Source organism: Zingiber officinale, chromosome 11B (genome assembly GCF_018446385.1).
Source record: "Zingiber officinale cultivar Zhangliang chromosome 11B, Zo_v1.1, whole genome shotgun sequence".
Lineage (NCBI taxonomy): Eukaryota > Viridiplantae > Streptophyta > Magnoliopsida > Zingiberales > Zingiberaceae > Zingiber > Zingiber officinale.
Window position 1 is genome coordinate 34,170,212 of NC_056007.1, and position 19,215 is coordinate 34,189,426.

The following is a 19,215-nucleotide window of genomic DNA, read 5'->3' on the forward strand; positions in this document are numbered from 1 at the left end:
CTACCGACGACCGGCGCACCTCTGACGGAGCTTGTGGCAACCAGTGGTCGCCGTTGTTGGCCTCCTCTGCTGGTCGCTGCCACCGGCAATTGTCGACCGTCCCAGACCGCCGGTAACTGGCAACGACGATGATTGCCTGCGGCCGGTGGCGGTCGACGGCCGACAGTCGGTGGTGGCCGTCGGAGGGCGGCGACCGACGACCGGCGGTCCCCGGCCGATGGTGGCCTCTGGCGGAGGGCGGCAGCAGGCGACGGCGATGGGCGGCGGCGGCCGAAGGCGGTGGGCGGCGACGACTGATGGTGGTGGGTGGTGACAACCGACGGTGGTGGGTAGTGGCGGCCGATGGTGGATGGCGGCGGCGGACGGCGGATGGCGGCGACGGTCAACGGCGATGAGTGGCAGCCGCGGTGGACTAGGGGTATATTCGACATTTAAATTTTGGTTAAACGGTGACCTCGTAATGTAATCGAATTACATAGTATTTGTTTTGTAATCCAGATTACATTACATTACAAGTTTAACATTAAACCCAAAAAAAGAATCAGCTTTGTAATGTAATCTTAATTACATTACAAGGCAGATTACACCCTACCAAACGTAGCCCTAGCTGTTTTACCATGAGGTAGCAGCTTTCACTTGGTTAGTCAAATTTAGTAAGAATTCCAGTTAGTTTGACTAAGCATGGATAATTTAATTTGATTAATATGAACCATATTTATGTTGATGCACAAACATAAGCATTCTGAATTTGGTACCCTATGCACCTCACACTATTTTAAGTATCTTTCATACACAAGCAAGGTAATCCTAGTGTGCTTGTGAGATGCTCTGGCTGAAACCTAGGAGTACATGATTTCTAGGGGTATATATCTAGGTTAAGTCTAAATTTTGAAATACTAACAAAAATGGAATTTTGAAAAATATTTTTCCTAGAATTTTAAAACCAAGATTATAACTTTGAAATAGCAATTAAAGAAGAACTAATTTTGAAAGTAGACTCTATTATACTAAACACATCCCTATTTGTCTTCTAAGTGCACTAAACTCAAGTTCAAGTAAGGGTTTTATGAAAATGTCAGTCATGTTTGACTTGGACTTAACATAGTTGAGTACAATGTCACCCTTAGCTATATGATCTCTTAGCTTACAAAGTGATGTTTCACTTCTATGTGTTTAGTCCTTGAGTGGTGAATTGGATTCTTGGTTAAGTTAATTGAACTTATATTATCAATTAAAATTTTTATATTTTTATATTCTAGTTGATAGTCCTTTAAGGTATGCATCATCCATAATAGTTGAGATGCACATTCCCTTAGGGCTATGTACTCAACTTCAGTAGTGGATAAAGTAACACAGTGTTGCTTTCTGCTTGACCAACTTACTAGGCACTGACCTAGAAATTGACAACTACCACTTGTGATTTTTCTATCTAGTTTGCACCCGACATAGTCTGAGTCAGAATAGCCAATTAGGTCAAAGGTGCAAGACCTAGGGTACCATAGTCCTATATTTAGGGTTCCCTTAAAATATCTAAGTATTCTTTTAACATTTGTTAGGTGTGATTTCTTAGCACAAGATTGGTATCTTACACATATACTTACTGTAAAGAAAAAGTCAGGTCAACTTGCAGTTAGATAAACTAGACTACCTATCACACTTTGATAGTATTTTAAGTCTAATGGTTTTCCTTCTAGATCAGAATCAATTTTAACATTGATTGCTATTGGAGTATTTATATTTTTAGAATTTTCCATTCCAAATTCTTTAACTAATTCCTTGGCATATTTTGTTTGAAAAATATAAATTCTATCTTTGGTGTGTTTAATTTGTAAGCCTAAAAAGAAGTTGAGTTTCCCAACTAAGCTCATTTCAAATTTAGTTTCCATTAATTTGGTAAATTCTTTTAAAAATTTAGTATTAGTTGAACCAAAAATTATATCATCTACATAAATTTGGGCTATAAATATGTCTTTTTCTAGGGTTTTTATAAATAGAGTTTGATCTATTTTACCTTATTTAAACCCTTTAGATATTGGATAAGTTGACAAGCATTCATACCATGCCCTAGGTGCTTGTTTTAGTCCATATAGGGCTTTCGTTAATCTAAAGACATGGTTTGGGTGGTCCAAGTCCTCAAATCCTGGGGGTTGACTTACATACACTTCTTCTTTGATGAAACCATTTTAAAATGTGGATTTTACATCCATTTGGTATAACTTGAATCCTTTATGTGCTACATAGGCCAACAACATCCTAATAGATTCAAATCTGGCTACGGGAGCATAGGTCTCATCATAGTCCAACCCTTCTATTTGGCTGAATCCTTTTGCTACAAGTCTAGATTTATTTCTTACTATTTCACCCTTATCATCCAATTTATTTCTAAATACCCATTTACTGCCAACTATGGTTTTGTTTATGAGTTTAGGTACTAATTCCCAGATCTGGTTTCTTTCAAATTCGGCTAACTCTTCTTGCAATGCTAATATCTAGTCTCGGTCTAGTAAGGCTTCGTCTATAGTTTTGGGTTCAATTTTAGAGATAAGGGTTATCTGACATAGGTTTCTATAAGTTGATCTAGTTCGAACTCCTAAGGTTGGGTCACCCAAAATTTGGTTAGATGGGCAATTGGTACTTGTTCTTGATGGTCTTCTATTAGAGTCACTAATTGGTTCTTGTGATTCACTAGGATTAATTTGAACATCATCATCATCTTGTATGTTTCTTGAATTAATATTTTCTATGTTTTGATTAACATTTTCATTTATTGAGTTATTATCATCATCAAAAATTACATTAGTGGTTTCTTCAACTTTTAAGGTTTCTTTGTTATAGACTCTATAGGCCCTACTAATTGTGGAATACCCTAAAAAGATCCCAGGGGTTGATTTTGATGTGAATTTTCCTAAGTAGTCTTTAGTGTTTAGAATGTAGACTTTACATCCAAACACCTTGAGATAATTTAGGTTGGGTATTTTATTATAATATATCACATAAGGAGCTTTATTATGAAATTTATTAATTAAAATTCTATTTTGAATATAACAGACTGTGTTAATTACCTCAGCCCAGAATTAATTATTTAAGTTTTATTCATTTAACATGGTTCTAGCAGCTTCTTGTAGGGTTCTATTTTTGCGTTCTACTAGATCATTTTATTGGGGGGGGGGGGGGGGTTCTTGTGCAAGAGTACTCGTGTTTGTATCCATTAATTTCACAAAATTTAGTAAATTTATGATTTTTAAATTCTCCTCCATGATCACTTCTAATTTTTTTTAATTTTAGTATCTTTTTCATTTTCTACTAACTTGCAAAAGGTTTTAAAGATTTCGTAGGTTTCATCTTTAGTTTTTAAAAATTTTACCCAAGTAAATCTTGAGTAATCATCAATTATGATTAAACAATATTGGTTCTTGCTTAGTGACTTGGCTCCATGTGAGTCAAATAGGTCTAAATGTAGGAGCTTAAGTATTGAATTAGTTTTATTTAAGTTGGTTAACTTGTGGGTTGATTTGGTTTGTTTACCCTATTGACAAGCATTACAGATTGTATTTTCTATAAATTTTAATTTGGGCAGACCTCTAACTAAGTCATTTTGACTCATCTTTGAAATGAGTCTAGTGTGAGTGTGACCCAGTCTTCTATGTCATAATGTAGTTTCCTCTTGTTGTGTCAATAGACACTTTAGTGAGGAGGTTGGTAAGTCAATTGTATAGATGTTCTTTTTCCTAATTCCCTTAAGTGTAATTTCAGAGTTTTCAACATTTTAAATTAAGCAATCAGTTTTTGAAAATGTGATTGAGTACCCTAAGTCGCATAATTGACTAATACTAAGTAAGTTAAAATTTAGTTGATCAACCAATAAAACTTTTCAAATATAGAAATCGGAACTTAGTTGAATATTACATGTTCCGATTACCTTAAGTGTTCCATCTTTGCCATATTCAACTGACCCTAGGTTCTTGGATTTCAGCTTAGTAAATTTTAATCTGTCTCCAATCATGTGTCTGGTGCATCCACTATCTAATATCCATTGATCCAAATTTTTATACTCCTACACATAAAGTATTTTATTTGATTTAATTTGACGAATCAAAAGACAGTTTGATTGAAACTAATCCCTTAATATTTCATCTCACCTAGTCTAGATTATCAAACATGGTATTCCTATGGGTGATTGAGAAATGGTTTTGTGTTTGAATTAGGTTAAATTTGGAATTAAATTAGTTAAGTTAAATTTAAAGTTTTAAGGTTAATTTTAGATTTAATTGCATTGAGTGTTGATTTGATTAAGTTAAATTAATTTGGAATTAAACCAGTTAATGATTGGATAGATTAATTTGGGTTAATTAAGAATTTATTAAATTGAATTAATTAGATTTATTTGGTTAATTAAATAGGTAGATTTATAAATTGATTAGTTTAATTAATTGATTTAGTTATTAATTAGATAAGTATATAGGTTAATTAATTGATTAGGTTAAATATTAATTAGGTAGATTTATAAATTAATTTGGTTATTAATTAGATAAATTAATTAGGTTAATTAAATGATTAGGTTAAATATTAATTAGGTAGATTTATAAATTGATTAGATTAATTAATTGATTAGTTTATTAATTAGGTAAGTTAATTAGGTTGGTTAGATCTAAATTTTACCTAAGTCCATCTCACCCTTTTCTAAGTTATCAATCAGGGAACCTTATAGGTTTTTGTGAGATAGTTAATTTCATCTTTGATTTAGGTTATCATCTAAGGATTAATTTATATTTAAGTTAGACTCAGGTTTTTCAATTAGTCAATTAAATATTTATTTCAAAGATTAACATCTAGGTTATGACGAAGCACTAGCCCTTTTTGGGTATTTCAAAGATTGACTTCTTTATTTCACTTTACTTTCTGCATTTTTATTAAAAAAACAAATATATATATATATATATATATATATATATATACACTCTTTCTTTTATTCTGCACTTAGATTATTTAATATATTATTTTTTTTTTCATGTGAAGAGCTAATATTTCAGGAAAACTTTTGCCGTTCGATTAAGAAATTGATAGAACTTTCCCAAGGAGAAGAAACTTACAAAAACTCCAAGCAAAACAAGAAACTTCAGAAATGGCTGACAAGCTTTTAAAGGACTACGCTGCAACGCCCGCCCTTACTCATACCCTTAAGCTAGAAGACAAACGTTACTCTTTCCTCGTAAATCTAATCTTTTTAGCATTCTTACCTGTTACATGCTGCATAGTCCATAAATCTATTCTAACCTATTATGACTGATAGGACATGACTTGCAACCACATAGGGTCGAAGGGAGTCTGAAGCTTCTGGTAAGTCTGGACCGTGTGGCCCTGACAGCTATTGCACTCCCAACTGACACAGGGTAGGACTGTACGAGGGTCGTATGACCGTGACCCTTGGTAGAGGATGAAAGGGACACGACCGTGTGAACCCAAACGACCATGTAACTTCGGCCGAGAGAAGGAGAGACACGGCCGTGTGGAATCACACGACCGTGTACCATTAGCCGAAGGGAGGAGGTGTCCGGCCGTGTAATTCCACACGGCCGTGTCAACTCGGCCGAGAAGAAGAAGGGCACGGCAGTGTGGAATCACACAACCGTGTCACCTTGGCCATAGGAGGAAGGGCACGACCGTGTAGAATCACATGGCTGTGCCACCTTGACCGAGAGGCGGAAGGGCAAGGTCGTGCGAACCCGCACGGTCGTGCCACGGTCCGTGCGGAGGATCCCCCTCGCTATCGGGAAAGGTTGTTCTCCTCTTTTTTACTTTCACTTGCCATTCAAATTCTGTCAAGTCGTCAATTTTATTCTAAACCGATTAGTGCTAGTATCTTATATAAAATGGAGAAAAGAAAACAAACTAAAGTTCTACACGTTCCCCATAGTAACAAACTCTCTGATCTCTTTCCATTGTTCCGCCACACACACATACACCCCCAAGCACTGCTCCTGCTGCCTCCTCCTACTCGAGCTTTCCTTTACCTTTATCTGCAGTACAAGGAAATGCAAATCTATAAGCGGATGCTTAGTAAGTACCATCTACTCACAAAAGGAGACATTAAAAGAAGACATGCTTTTTAAACTGCTTGAAGAAAAATGCAACATTGTAACCATGCTTTTGCCAGTAGTTCATACCCAAAACCGTACCTCGGAAATATGCACATGACATGTATTTTCAAACTAGTTTATCGTGCAGACTATCAACACAAAACCATGCTAGTAATGAAATAAAACAGTCATCTTGGCATCTTATTGAGTTTGCCACTACTGCACTACATAACTCAATTCTAAACTTAGGAAACTTCCACTAAGACAAACCATGAAGTTTAAAAAACTTTATATTACGTAATAGTGAAAATAATACTCACTTGCTTGGGTCCGGCATTGTACCATTTTGCGCGCATCCTTAATAAGATCCTAGGTAGCTAATCCCGAACCCATTAAGGTACTACTAAGTGGTCTAGGAGCCTAGGGGCGATCTAGGAGCTCACCCAAGGACCTTGTGTCCAGTACATGCCTTTCTAAAGTAAAATACTTCCTTTTAACTATTAATTTCTTGTACTTGCACTTGCTTAACATTTAACCAAATACCTTATGTGCGCTTAATTGCCCCGCACTTATAGGGAAGCACATTAGGCACTTGATTATACTTCTTAGTCCCAAAACTTAATGGGAAGCAAACCAAGATGATTTAAGCATGCTCTTAATCTCAAAACTTTATAGGGTATCTTACATCTCATAGCATCTATCTCCTTTAACATGCAACACGTTTAAAATATATCGTAACATGTATTAACGAAGCTACTCATACTGCAGGTGAGAGGTACTTACATCCTTTCGCTACGACCCCAAAATGCTCCCTCGTGTGTCTTAATATCTGAGTCGCCCTCCTTTTGCGTCCTACCTTCTTGGGAGAAACTCTCCCTTAGATTCCCTCCTTTGAAAGCTTTAAGACGTGGAGCCCTAGGTTTCCTTGGCCGAAACGTGACGGGAGGGAGAAGAGGATTCGGCTAGACAGGAAAAAGGAGGCGGAAGATTAGGTTTTTGATCTCATCCAACTCCTTTTATACTAAGTGGAAATTGGAGCATCTCTTCGCACATAATCCACATATAAGGAATTGTTTCATATTGCTCATGTGATGCTTTACCACCACCTAATGGCTACTTAAAAAAATTCAAGCAAGAGGTCTCGGGCTCAAATCCTAGCCCAGGGCATTTATGCATATATTTTTATTTCTTTTCTCTTCTTCTATTTCTTTTTTCGCATTGTAAAAATAAAAGAAATTTACGGGTGTTACTGATGTGCGTAGATTATATACTCTTTTATGCATGTTTTTACGCACATTTACATACTTTGAGCATGCTTGATCTATGCATTTTTATACTTCCAGCTTTCCTTTTAGCATATTTACTCTTTTGGTTTGGAGATCTGCTTGTTGTGCATTTTCTGTACACAGGAGTCGATTTGGTGAAGAATCTACATCCTTGGGCAAGCATTGGAGGAAACAAAGGGAGAAAGCACCGGGCCGTGTACCTCACACGGCCCTGCACTGTATGGAGCTCGGGCTGTGTGGAGTTTGGCACCAACAGAAGTGGAGAATGACATGGCCGTGTGAACTTCACACGGCCGTGTCAAGATTTGAAGCCAACCAGAGCAGAAGCCTTACATGGCCGTGTGGATCTACACGGCCGTGTGAGGTTTCCAGAGACTAAGCAGGCTGTGGCCGTGTGCACCACACGGCCGTGTAGCATTTCCAGAGACTAAGCAGGCTGTGGCCGTGTTCACCACACGGCCGTGTAGCATTTCCAGAGACTAAACAGGCTGTGGCCGTGTGAACCACACGGCCGTGCAGTTTTGGCAGAGAAGGAACTGGACATGGCCGTGTGAATCTCACACGGCCGTGTCACGGGGCCGTGTGGCGCCCGATTCCCTCCTCTATTTAAACTCTCCTTCATGAATTGAAAGAGGGATCCCTCCCCCTTTGGGAGAAGACAAGATTTGGTGGTTTTCTCCCATTCTTGGGAGGATTTCTGGGCGATTCAAGGGGAGTTCTTGGTGATTTCGGCTCCGGAGCGAGGATTGGATCCGAAGAGGAAGCTTCTTCGTAGATAAGTTTTCTCTTTTCCCCCTTTCTTGGTTTCTTGGATTGGGGATTTAAGGAATACTTATATTCTCTATTTCTTCGGGTTTTCTTCCTCGATTCATGGAGTAGATCTTGTATTCTAGGATGAAGGGAGTATTTGTATGATGGATTGATGTAATCTCTTATGGATTTGCCATTCTCTTGTTTCAATGACATTATCTTGCTTGTATCAATTGGATCTTGAACGATTAAAGATGATTTGTGCTTAATTCTCATTCTTGATTAATTGTTTGAATTTCTTATGGACTTTGTAAAGATAAACTCTCACTCGATCATCCGAGGGATCCACGTGACAGGTGCAAGCCCGTGTAAGGACGTTTGAGAGACAATCTTGAAGAGGAAATAGGAATATTCAAGAGAGTAGGATGGATTTTGTGATTAGTTTCTTGTATCTTGATAGATTGATAAGTCGTGGGCTTCTACGTTGATATCCGAGGAAGGCATAGTAATAGGTGCACTTCTGTGTAAGGACAACATAGGTTCATGTCTAATTAATCCTATTTAGATACATTTCTCAGTCCTTAGCCGGTTGTCTATTGCAAGAGAGAACCGGCAACATTCTACATGTTTGGCAATTGAGGGATAAGAATTGGTGAACCTCTTACATTCGAGAAATCATACAAAGAAACCGAAACTCCTAGAATCTCCCTTTATCATACCCCAAAACACTAAACTCTTGTTAGTTGATCTTTAAGATTAGATTTGTTTACCTTACTTTGCTTTTGAAACGATTGGATAGTTGTTTGGCTAATTCGCATTGAGACATTTCTAGTGCTTATTCCAGTCCCTGTGGATACGATAATCTTTTATATTACTTGCGACATTTCCATACACTTGCGGAGAGCGAACAAGTTTTTGGCGCCGTTGCCGGGGACTGCGCTATAACATTAGGAATTATCAATTGAGTTAGACTAAACATAACATTTGTTTTCCTTTCATATTGCATAGTTGTAACTAATCATTAGATTTCTGTTTTTACTTTCTTGTATAACTTTCACTTCTTGTTAGTTCTTTTTGTACAAATTCAATTCTGCATTTTTGATTCTTTTATTTTTCTTTTTCTGTTGAATTGTTATTTGCTATCTTGTTCTTGTGTATGCGAAAATCTAACTTTGCAGGGGAATTCTTTCCTTTTGACCCTGAGATTGATAGAACCTTCCATAAAAGAAGAATTCTGCAAAGGCAAATTGAAGAACAGGAACATTTGAACATGGCAAATAGACCACTTAAGGATTATGCAGCACCCTATGCAAGAGGTTTTCGATCTAGTATTTCAAGACCTTCAGTGGAAGCTAACAACTTTGAGATCAAACCCGCAATCATATCTATGGTGCAGCAGAACCAATTTGGTGGAGGACCTCATGAAGACCCCAATCAACACTTAGAGGTCTTTTATGAAATATGTGGGACCATGAAAATGAATGGAGTTCCTTCAGATGCAGTTAGATTATTATTATTTGGGTTTTCTCTAAGAGATAGGGCAAAGTAATGGCTGAATTCTTTAGCCCCTAATAGCATCACCACTTGGGAGTAGTGTGAGCAACAGTTTCTTGATAAGTTCTATCCACCAAGCAAAACAGCTCATATGAGGAATTTAATTGCGAGCTTCAAGCAAACTGACTCAGAATATCTTTTTGAAGCATGGGATAGATATAATAGTATGCTCAGACAATGCCCACATCATGGGTTGGAAAGATGGTTAGTGTTGCACACTTTTTACAATGGTATCAATTATCATACCAAAGTGTCCCTTGATTCAGCTGCTGGAGGGGCACTTATGAACAAAAGCTTAGATGAAGCCGAAGAAATCATTGAAAGTGTAGCACAAAATCATCATCAATGGGAAAATGAAAGAAGTGGTGGCTATTCCTCTGTAAACCCAACAATTAAAGCATCAGGGATGTTTGATGTAGATGCAGTCACTCTTTTGTCTGCAAAATTGGACGCTCTTACAAAGAAATTTGAAAATATGGGGACTAGTGCTAATATGGTCAATGCTATTAGTACATCTTGTGAAGTATGTGGGAGTTCAGAGCATTCAAATGACTCATGTCCATTGGGAGCTATCACTGCACAAATCAATCAACTTGAACAATGTGATGCAATCATGAGCTACAATCAAAGGCAGAACAACCCATACTCAAATACTTATAACCCTGGATGGAAGAGTCATCCAAATTTTTCTTACAGGAATAATCAAGATCAAGGACCATCTATGGGGGCAAGACCAAATTTTCAAGCTGGGCAACAAAATTTTCAACATCTATCTTCTCAAGGCTTACCAAAGTCAAATGTTGAAAAGATGCTTGAAGAAATTGTCTTAAGTCAGAATGAAATGAAGCAAGATATAGCAAAGTTCATTCAAAGAATGGATAATTCTGATAAGCATCAAAGGATCCAGGATAGTCAAATTGCCCAACTAGCTTCCTCATCATCCAGAGCACCAGGACAGCTTCCAGGAAAACCTGATGTGAATCCTAGAACATTGCAATAGGATTGAGCTTAGGAGCGGACAGACCTTGGGAGACTCCCAAGTGACTGCTTCAAAAGGGATACAAAAAGAAGAAGAGCTCTCTCCTCCTATACCAAATCAGATTCAAGCTAAAGAGGAGAGTACCATTGAGGTTGAAGAGACTCTTCCACTGAACCATCAGAGCAAAGCTGTCCCTTTTCCTCAGAGACTTACAATGCTCAAGAAGGATGAAGAATTTGGTAAGTTCTAGAAAAGGTTAAGGAAATTTGTGTAGAGGTACCTCTTATTGATGTTATTCTACAAATGCTTAAATTTGCCAAATTCCTGAAGGATCTCATGTCAAATAAGAGAAGAAGAGGAGAGGTCGAGACCATTGCGCTTAGTGAGGAATGTAGTGCTATTTTTGAGAAGAACACTTCTCCAAAACTGAAGGACCCAGGGAGCTTTTATATTCCTTGCAACATAGGAAAAGAATTTTTTGAAAAAGCTTTTTGTGATTTGGGGGCGAGTGTTAGCCTCATTCCCTATTCAATTTGTAATAAATTAGGTCTCAAAAACATTAAACTTACTACTATGGCACTTCAACTTGCCGATCATTCCTGCAGGTACCCTTTGGGTATTATAGAAGATGTGCCAGTAGAGGTGGATGGGAATGTCATTCCCATAGACTTTGTCGTGTTGGACATGGAAGAGGACCCTAGGATTCCTATCATATTAGGAAGACCTTTCCTTGCTACAGCTGGAGCTATAATTGATGTCAAAAATCATAAGCTTTCTTTGGTAATTGGTAAGGAAAAGTTGGAATATGATTTATCTAATATCTCTAACCATGTCTCGTCTCTTTTAAATGCTTGTAGCAGGACAAGCATTTATAAACTTGAGGAATGGAATTTCCATCCTCATGGAAGGCCACCAAATGAAGGAGACAATGTGGTGGAAGATGTTGGGAGAAGATCCCCCAACAAAAACGAAAAGTATATCTGTCCTCCAAGGGCGAGGAAAAGAAGTGAATGATAACGTTTGGTCGAGCTAAAGACCTTAAACAAGCGCTTCTTGGGAGGCAACCCAAGGGTTCTTTTAGTTAGTTTTGATTTGTATTGTAATTTCTTTTAGTTTGATGCATTCTTTTGATTTTGTTTTCAGGTTAGGTGAAAAACAGAGTCAGGCCGTGTGCTATACACGGCCAGGCAAAGGTTGCAGAGAAGGGAAGTGCTTGGGCCGTGCCATCCAGACACGGCCGTGTGGGATCTCCCGAGGAGAAAAAGGTATAGGCCGTGTCCTAGACACGGCCGTGTAAAGAATCCAGAGAGGAAAGATGAAGAGGTCGTGTCCCAGACAGGGCCGTGCGAAGAAACCGGTGAAAGAAGAGGTTTAGGCCGTGTCACAGACACGGCCGTGTCAGGAATCCAGAGAAGGAAGAGGGGGAGGCCGTGTAGATCTACACGGCCCGTGTAGATCTACACGGCCCGTGTAGGAGAACTATTAAAGTCTTCCTCCTACCTCGCACGGCCAGATCTTGGCCATGTTCCGCACACCCCCAGCTCTCCAAAACATATCTTTCTCTCCCAATCTCTTAAAAACTCCTCTCTAATCTCTCAAGATCTCTTAGATCCGATTCTCCTCCTCTCTAAGACTTGAACTTTTTGTTCTCTTAACCTAAGATCTTTTGTTCTTTGAAGTTTTGTTCTTTGAGTTCCACAACTCTAGATAATTCTTCCCCTATCTAAACTCATCAAGATGTCCAATATTTTGAAGAGACTTCGCAAAGGAGGTGGTGGATCTAGTGGAGACAAAGAGAGGGAGCCATCAAGGGACAAAGGAAAGCAACCAGTGAAGGGCAAAGGCAAAAGGACTTCACGCAACGAAGGTAATGACAATGAATTCAATATTGTGTTTAGAAATGATGATCAAGAAACTAGATTTGCAATTCTTGTCAATAGAAAGATAGTGTGTACTAGATATATGGACCCAACTGTTCTTGATATGCTTGGAATTAGGGAAGATGTAGATTTGATGATTGGGTTTTTGGATTGGAGTGATATTATGTACACCCATTTGCCTACATATCCTCGTCTTGTTTTGGAATTTTTGAGTTCATTGGATGTCCATTTTACTAATGAAGATGATTATTTTGGAAAAATCTCTTTTAGACTAATGAATCAAGAATTTCTATGGGCATTTAGTGACTTTAATTCTTGTTTTGGATTAACCACCGGTAGCCCTCGTATGTTTGATCCAAGGTTTAATTGGAATCATTTTTGGAATGCAATAACTGGGTTAGATCAACCTTATGAGCCTTCACGAGCTAAGGCCTCCCATATGCAAAACCCTATTTTTAGGTACCTACATAGAGTCATGGGTAAAACTATTTTTGGTAGGGGAGAGAGTGATGGGGTGGTTAAGAAGATAGAGCTTTATGCTTTATGGGCTATGCTTTATAAGGTTGAATTTGATTCTGGTTTTCATTTTGTTCAAACCTTATTAAGATCTGCTAGGGCGTCATCGGGATCAATTGTTTTTGGTGGTTTGATTACCCGAATAGCTTGTAATTTAAATCTTGATGTTGATGGGTTGGAAATAATTCATGGTAATGACATGATTGACATTGATGCATGTCTTGCTATGAAAATGATCGTTCGGGATGAGAATGGTTTTACGTTTCCTAGGAGGAGTGGTTCTCCTCTACCCCTTCCTTTTCCTAAACGAACTACTAATCGTAACCCGGCTAATTGGGTAATTTTCGAGTTAGATTCTGAGGATAACCCTTCTATACCTGGAGACACTGAGCCACATCATGAGCCCTCGTCATATGGACACCCGCAGCCTTCTAGTTTTATGGAGCCCTCTAGGCATTCTTTTGCATATGGCACGGGATCTTCTAGGTTTGATTTTTCAGATTTTCGTACGTCTCTAGAATCACTTCATGAGAAGCAAGATTCCCAACGAAATATGTTGGAGGGGCGCTTCTCTTTATCTGATGATCAGTTTAGGGAGGTACAAAATCATTTTCAGTTTACGAGGAATTTCCAAGGTCAAGTGGCTGAGTTTGTGCAGGATTATGATACTGATCAGGCAAGGATGAGAGATTTTATGCAGAGCATGATGCTTACTAGCCAACAAGTAGATGCTTTATATGAGTATCATAGATCTTTGGGTGAGATTCCAGGTTTTCCTAGTTTTCCTATTGGCCAACCACGTCGTAGACCTCCTTTCCCTCATCCACCTCCACCTCCTCCACCATATTGATTTCATCGGGACGATGAAAAGTTTAAGTCTGGGGGGTGTTATGTACTGTTTAGTTTGGTTTTCAGTTTCTTTTTGTTTTTGTTAGTTTTTCATGTTGGTTCTTATTTTCATTGCTTGTTGCTTTATTTTGCTTGTTTTTGAAATAATCATGGAAAAAAAAAAAAAAATTTTTTTGAGAATATCAAATCTTCACTTATATGCTTTCTTGGATTCAAGTGAAATGTTAGCACGAGTATTGTCTTGATTCATGATGTTCGAATGATGCTAGTAGTAAACTTTATGTACTTCTTTTCTCTATCTTGGGTAGCATGAAACAAGCTAAGAATCTTATGGTGATGAGTTTTAGTTTTGGTTCAACCTTAAGGATTTTATCTTCACTACACTTGTGCTTGATGCTTGAATAGTTGATGTCATTGAAATAGTCATGATTCATCTTGTTTGCTTAGTACTTGGTTTCCATGGTGATTTCTCAACTTTCATTTTGGTTACTAGATGAGGCTCAAATCATTAAAGCTCATTTTGAAAAATCAAAATATCCCAACATGTGTGCTAAAAATTACATTTGTGAATAAGTTTTGCACAATGCAAACACTTATAAAAAAAATAAAATAAGGGATATAAAAAACAGTTGTCATGAGTGGAATCTAGCAAGTCACCCCTTTGAGACCGAGTTAGGTTACTGGGGAAATGACTGTTTAGCTTCTCTTGAGATTGAGCACACCTTTGAGACCTTGGGTTAGTTGAGAAATATGAACCAAGTGAATGGTGAGTAAGTGCCTATCACTAGTTACTTGTCTTTCACTGGAAACACTAGGAATTCAAATTTGATGACGACTTGACTAGGACATGGATTGAAACTTGAAGAGTGTTGAGTTACTTTTACACTGTGCACAGGATTCTTATGCTTGAACCATACTTTACTTGTTTCTATGATCATGCTTTCTAATGAAACTTTTTGATAGAGTTAGGAAAGTGCACTAGGTTTTATGAATGTGTTGTAGAACATATGAATTTAGACTGCGGCATTTTGCTTGAGGACAAGCAAAGGTTTAAGTCTGGGGGTGTGATGTGCGTAGATTATATACTCTTTTATGCATGTTTTTACGCACATTTACATACTTTGAGCATGCTTGATCTATGCATTTTTATACTTCCAGCTTTCCTTTTAGCATATTTACTCTTTTGGTTCGGAGATCTGCTTGTTGTGCATTTTCTGTACACAGGAGTCGATTTGGTGAAGAATCTACATCCTTGGGCAAGTATTGGAGGAAACAAAGGGAGAAAGCACCGGCCCATGTACCTCACACGGCCCTGCACTGGTATGGAGCTCGGGCCGTGTGGAGTTTGGCACCAACAGAAGTGGAGAATGACATGGGCGTGTGAACTTCACACAACCGTGTCAAGATTTGAAGCCAACCAGAGCAGAAGCCTTACATGGCCGTGTGGATCTACACGGCCGTGTGAGGTTTCCAGAGACTAAGCAGGCTGTGGCCGTGTGCACCACACGGCCGTGTAGCATTTCCAGAGACTAAGCAGGCTGTGGCCGTGTGCACCACACGACCGTGTAGCATTTCCAGAGACTAAGCAGGCTGTGGCCGTGTGAACCACACGGCCGTGCAGTTTTGGCAGAGAAGGAACTGGACATGGCCGTGTGAATCTCACACGGCTGTGTCACGGGGCCGTGGGGCGCCCGATTCCCTCCTCTATTTAAAACCTCCTTATGAATTGAAAGAGGGATCTCTCCCCCTTTGGGAGAAGACAAGATTTGGTGGTTTCCTCCCATTCTTGGGAGGATTTCTGGGCGATTCAAGGGGATTTCTTGGCGATTTCGGCTTCGGAGCGAGGATTGGATCCGAAGAGGAAGCTTCTTCGTAGATAAGTTTTCTCTTTTCCCCCTTTTCTTGGTTTCTTGGATTGGGGATTTAAGGAATGCTTATATTCTCTATTTCTTCGGGTTTTCTTCCTCGGTTCATGGAGTAGATCTTGTATTCTAGGATGAAGGGAGTATTTGTATGATGGATTGATGTAATCTCTTATGGATTTGCCATTCTCTTGTTTCAATGACATTATCTTGCTTGTATCAATTGGATCTTGAACGATTAAAGATGATTTGTGCTTAATTCTCATTCTTGATTAATTGTTTGAATTTCTTATGGACTTTGTAAAGATAAACTCTCACTCGATCATCCGAGGGATCCACGTGATAGGTGCAAGCCCGTGTAAGGACGTTTGAGAGACAATCTTGAAGAGGAAATAGGAATATTCAAGAGAGTAGGATGGATTTTGTGATTAGTTTCTTGTATCTTGATAGATTGATAAGTCGTGGGCTTCTACGTTGATATCCGAGGAAGGCATAGTAATAGGTGCACTTATGTGTAAGGACAACATAGGTTAATGTCTAATTAATCCTATTTAGATACATTTCTCAGTCCTTAGCCGGTTGTCTATTGCAAGAGGGAACCGGCAACTTTCTACATATTTGGCAATTGAGGGATAAGAATTGGTGAACCACTTACATTCGAGAAATCATACAAAGAAACCGAAACTCCTAGAATCTCCTTTATCATACCCCAAAACACTAAACTCTTGTTAGTTGATCTTTAAGATTAGATTTGTTTACCTTACTTTGCTTTTGAAACGATTGGATAGTTGTTTGGCTAATTCGCATTGAGACATTTCTAGTGCTTATTCCAGTCCCTGTGGATACGATAATCTTTTATATTACTTGCGACATTTCCGTACACTTGCGGAGAGCGAACAGTTACAATTCCCCATACCTTATAAAATGTTTGTCCTCGAACTTAGAACAAGTGTGGATACTTCCGTCTCATATCATCCTCGCATTCCCAAGTTGCGTCTTCATACTGTTGTCCTTGCCACAGCACTTTCACTAACGGTATCTCTTTGTTCCTCAGCTTCTTAACTTCTCTATCTATTATCTGAATAGGTCGACTTTCATAACTAAGGTTCTCTCGAACTTGGACCATCTGTGGCTCAATCATTTGATTCACATCGGGAACATGCTTCTTCAGCATTGAGACATGAAATACATTATAAATGACTGACATTTCTTGAGATAGTTCTAGCTCATACGCTACCTTGCCAACCCTTTTGGTGATCCGGTATGGCCCCACATAACATGGACTCAACTTTCCCTTCTTTCCAAACCTCATTACTCATTTTATAGGAGCTACTTTGAGGAACACTAAATCCCCCACATCAAATTCTTAGTGGTCTATGGCGCACATCTGCATAGCTCTTCTGCCGTCTCTGAGCAGTTTCTATCCTCTGGTGAATGTTTTCAATAGCTTTGGTGGTGTCCTCGATAAGATCCGTCTGGAGTCCCTTTTCTCTCTTTTCACCACCTTCGTACCAGCATATAGGTGATCTACATCTCCTCCCATATAGGGCCTCATAGGGTGTCATTCCGATAGTAGCTTGATAGCTGTTATTATATGCAAATTATGCTAAGAATAGGTATCGACACCAGCTCCCTTTGAAATATGAGGCATAAGCCCGTAGCATATCCTCCAGGACTTGATTTACTCATTCTGTTTGCCCATCTGTTTAAGGATGAAATGTTGTGCTAAACCGCAGCTTAGTGCCAAGGGCTCTCTGAACACACTCCCAGAAGTGTGAAGTGAAGCGACCATCTCTATCAGAAATTATAGTTTTGGGGACACCATGCAATCTGATAACCTCTTTAACATGCAGTTGCGCTAATTGTTCTATGGAGTAGGATGTTCTAAAAGCTAGAAAATGAGTGGACTTGGTCAATCTGTCCACTATTACCCAGATAGCATCGAATCCATTCGTAGTCCTGGGTAGTCCTACTATGAAGTCCATAGATATATATCCTCCCACTTCCATTCTGGAATCTGGATAGGTTGCAGAACTCCGCCCGGTCTCTGATGTTCTGCTTTATCCCATTGGCATGTCAGGCAGGTACTGATATATCTTGCAATATCTCTTTTCATTCTAGACCACCAGAAGCGTTCCTTTAAATCTTGAAAACAAAAGGAAGAACAAGAAGGGGGAAGCTTTCTTCTTCCTCTTCACAAGGGTACCATCTTCCTTAGGAAAAACAAGCAAGAGGATGTAAGTATCCCCTCACCTGTGGTACAAGTTGTTTATGTGTTTTCCATGAGGTTAGAATGCTTAAAAACTTAGGGTCACTTCTTGAACTTTCGGCCAAGACATGAATAAATGATTTAGAGAAGTTTAAGACCTAACTAAGCATGCTCACTATGTTATTATGACATGTATCCTAGGATAGAAGGTTAGTTAATGATCTTATGCTTGTATGCTTACTTAAAACTTAGATCCATGCTCTTAAACTTTTGGCCAAGGTGTAAATAAAAGACCTAGGAAGGCTTAAGACCTAAACTAAACATGCTCACTATGTCCTTATGACTATGATAAGAGATTAGTTTAGTGTTCTTATGCTTGTAGGTTGCTTAAAACTTAAATACATGCTCATAAAATTTTCGGCCATGATAGAAATAATTGGCTAGGAGAGGTTAAAAAAATTTAGTCTACCATGCTCATAACTTGCTTTATGATATGTTATGAAGAGTACCTAATGTTGCACACTTGTATGTTGATTGGAACCTAAATGCATGCCACCTTAGGGAATTAGGGTTTGGGCCATGATAGGAATGAAGGCCTAGAAGTGTAAAAAAAAAAATTTAAGCTATCATACTCATAACTTTCCTTATGAAATGGTATGAAAGTTTCTTAGTGTTTCATGCTTGTATGTTGCTTGGAATCTAGATGTATTGCACCTTAGGGTTTCGTCCATGATGGGATTTAAGACCTAGGAGAGCTTAAAAACTTAGTCTAACATGCTCATGACTCTCCTTATGACATGATATAAAGCTAACTTAGGGTTATCATGTTGCTTGAAATCTAGATACATGTCTCTCTATGGTTTCGGCCATGATGAGTTTTAGGGTCTAAGGAAGCTTAAAATTAAATCTAGCATGCTCATGATTTCCCTTATGATATGATATGAAGTTAGCTTGATATTCTTACGCTTGTATGTTGTTTGGAACTTAGTTTCATGCCCCAAAGTTTCGGCCACAACCAAGTTAAAAGGCCTAGGAAGCTTAGAACCTAAACTAAATGTGCTCATAATGTTCTTTATGATTTATGGTATGAAATTGGTTTAGGGTTCACATGTTGTTATGTGGTTTATAACCTAGAACTAGGCATGATAACTTTCGGCCATAACAAGACCAAGGACCTAGGAAGCTTAGAACCTAAACTAAATATGCTCATGAGGTTCTTAATGATTTATGATATGAAATTGGTTTAGGGTTCA

At 38.6% G+C, this 19,215-nt stretch overlaps 1 protein-coding gene and 1 non-coding gene across 2 annotated transcripts in view; both read right to left on the minus strand.

The window, feature by feature from the left end:
- Positions 1-19,215, minus strand: part of LOC122033878 (indole-3-acetaldehyde oxidase-like) — a 106,555-nt gene continuing 87,340 nt past the window's right edge. Inside the window, exon 6 of the mRNA XM_042593033.1 lies at positions 1-412. Coding sequence (XP_042448967.1) covers positions 1-412 — 412 coding nt within the window. The remainder of the gene's footprint in view (positions 413-19,215) is intronic.
- LOC122035589 lies at positions 9,757-9,862 on the minus strand. The gene has a single exon (XR_006127126.1). It is a non-coding gene; the product is annotated as a small nucleolar RNA R71 (small nucleolar RNA).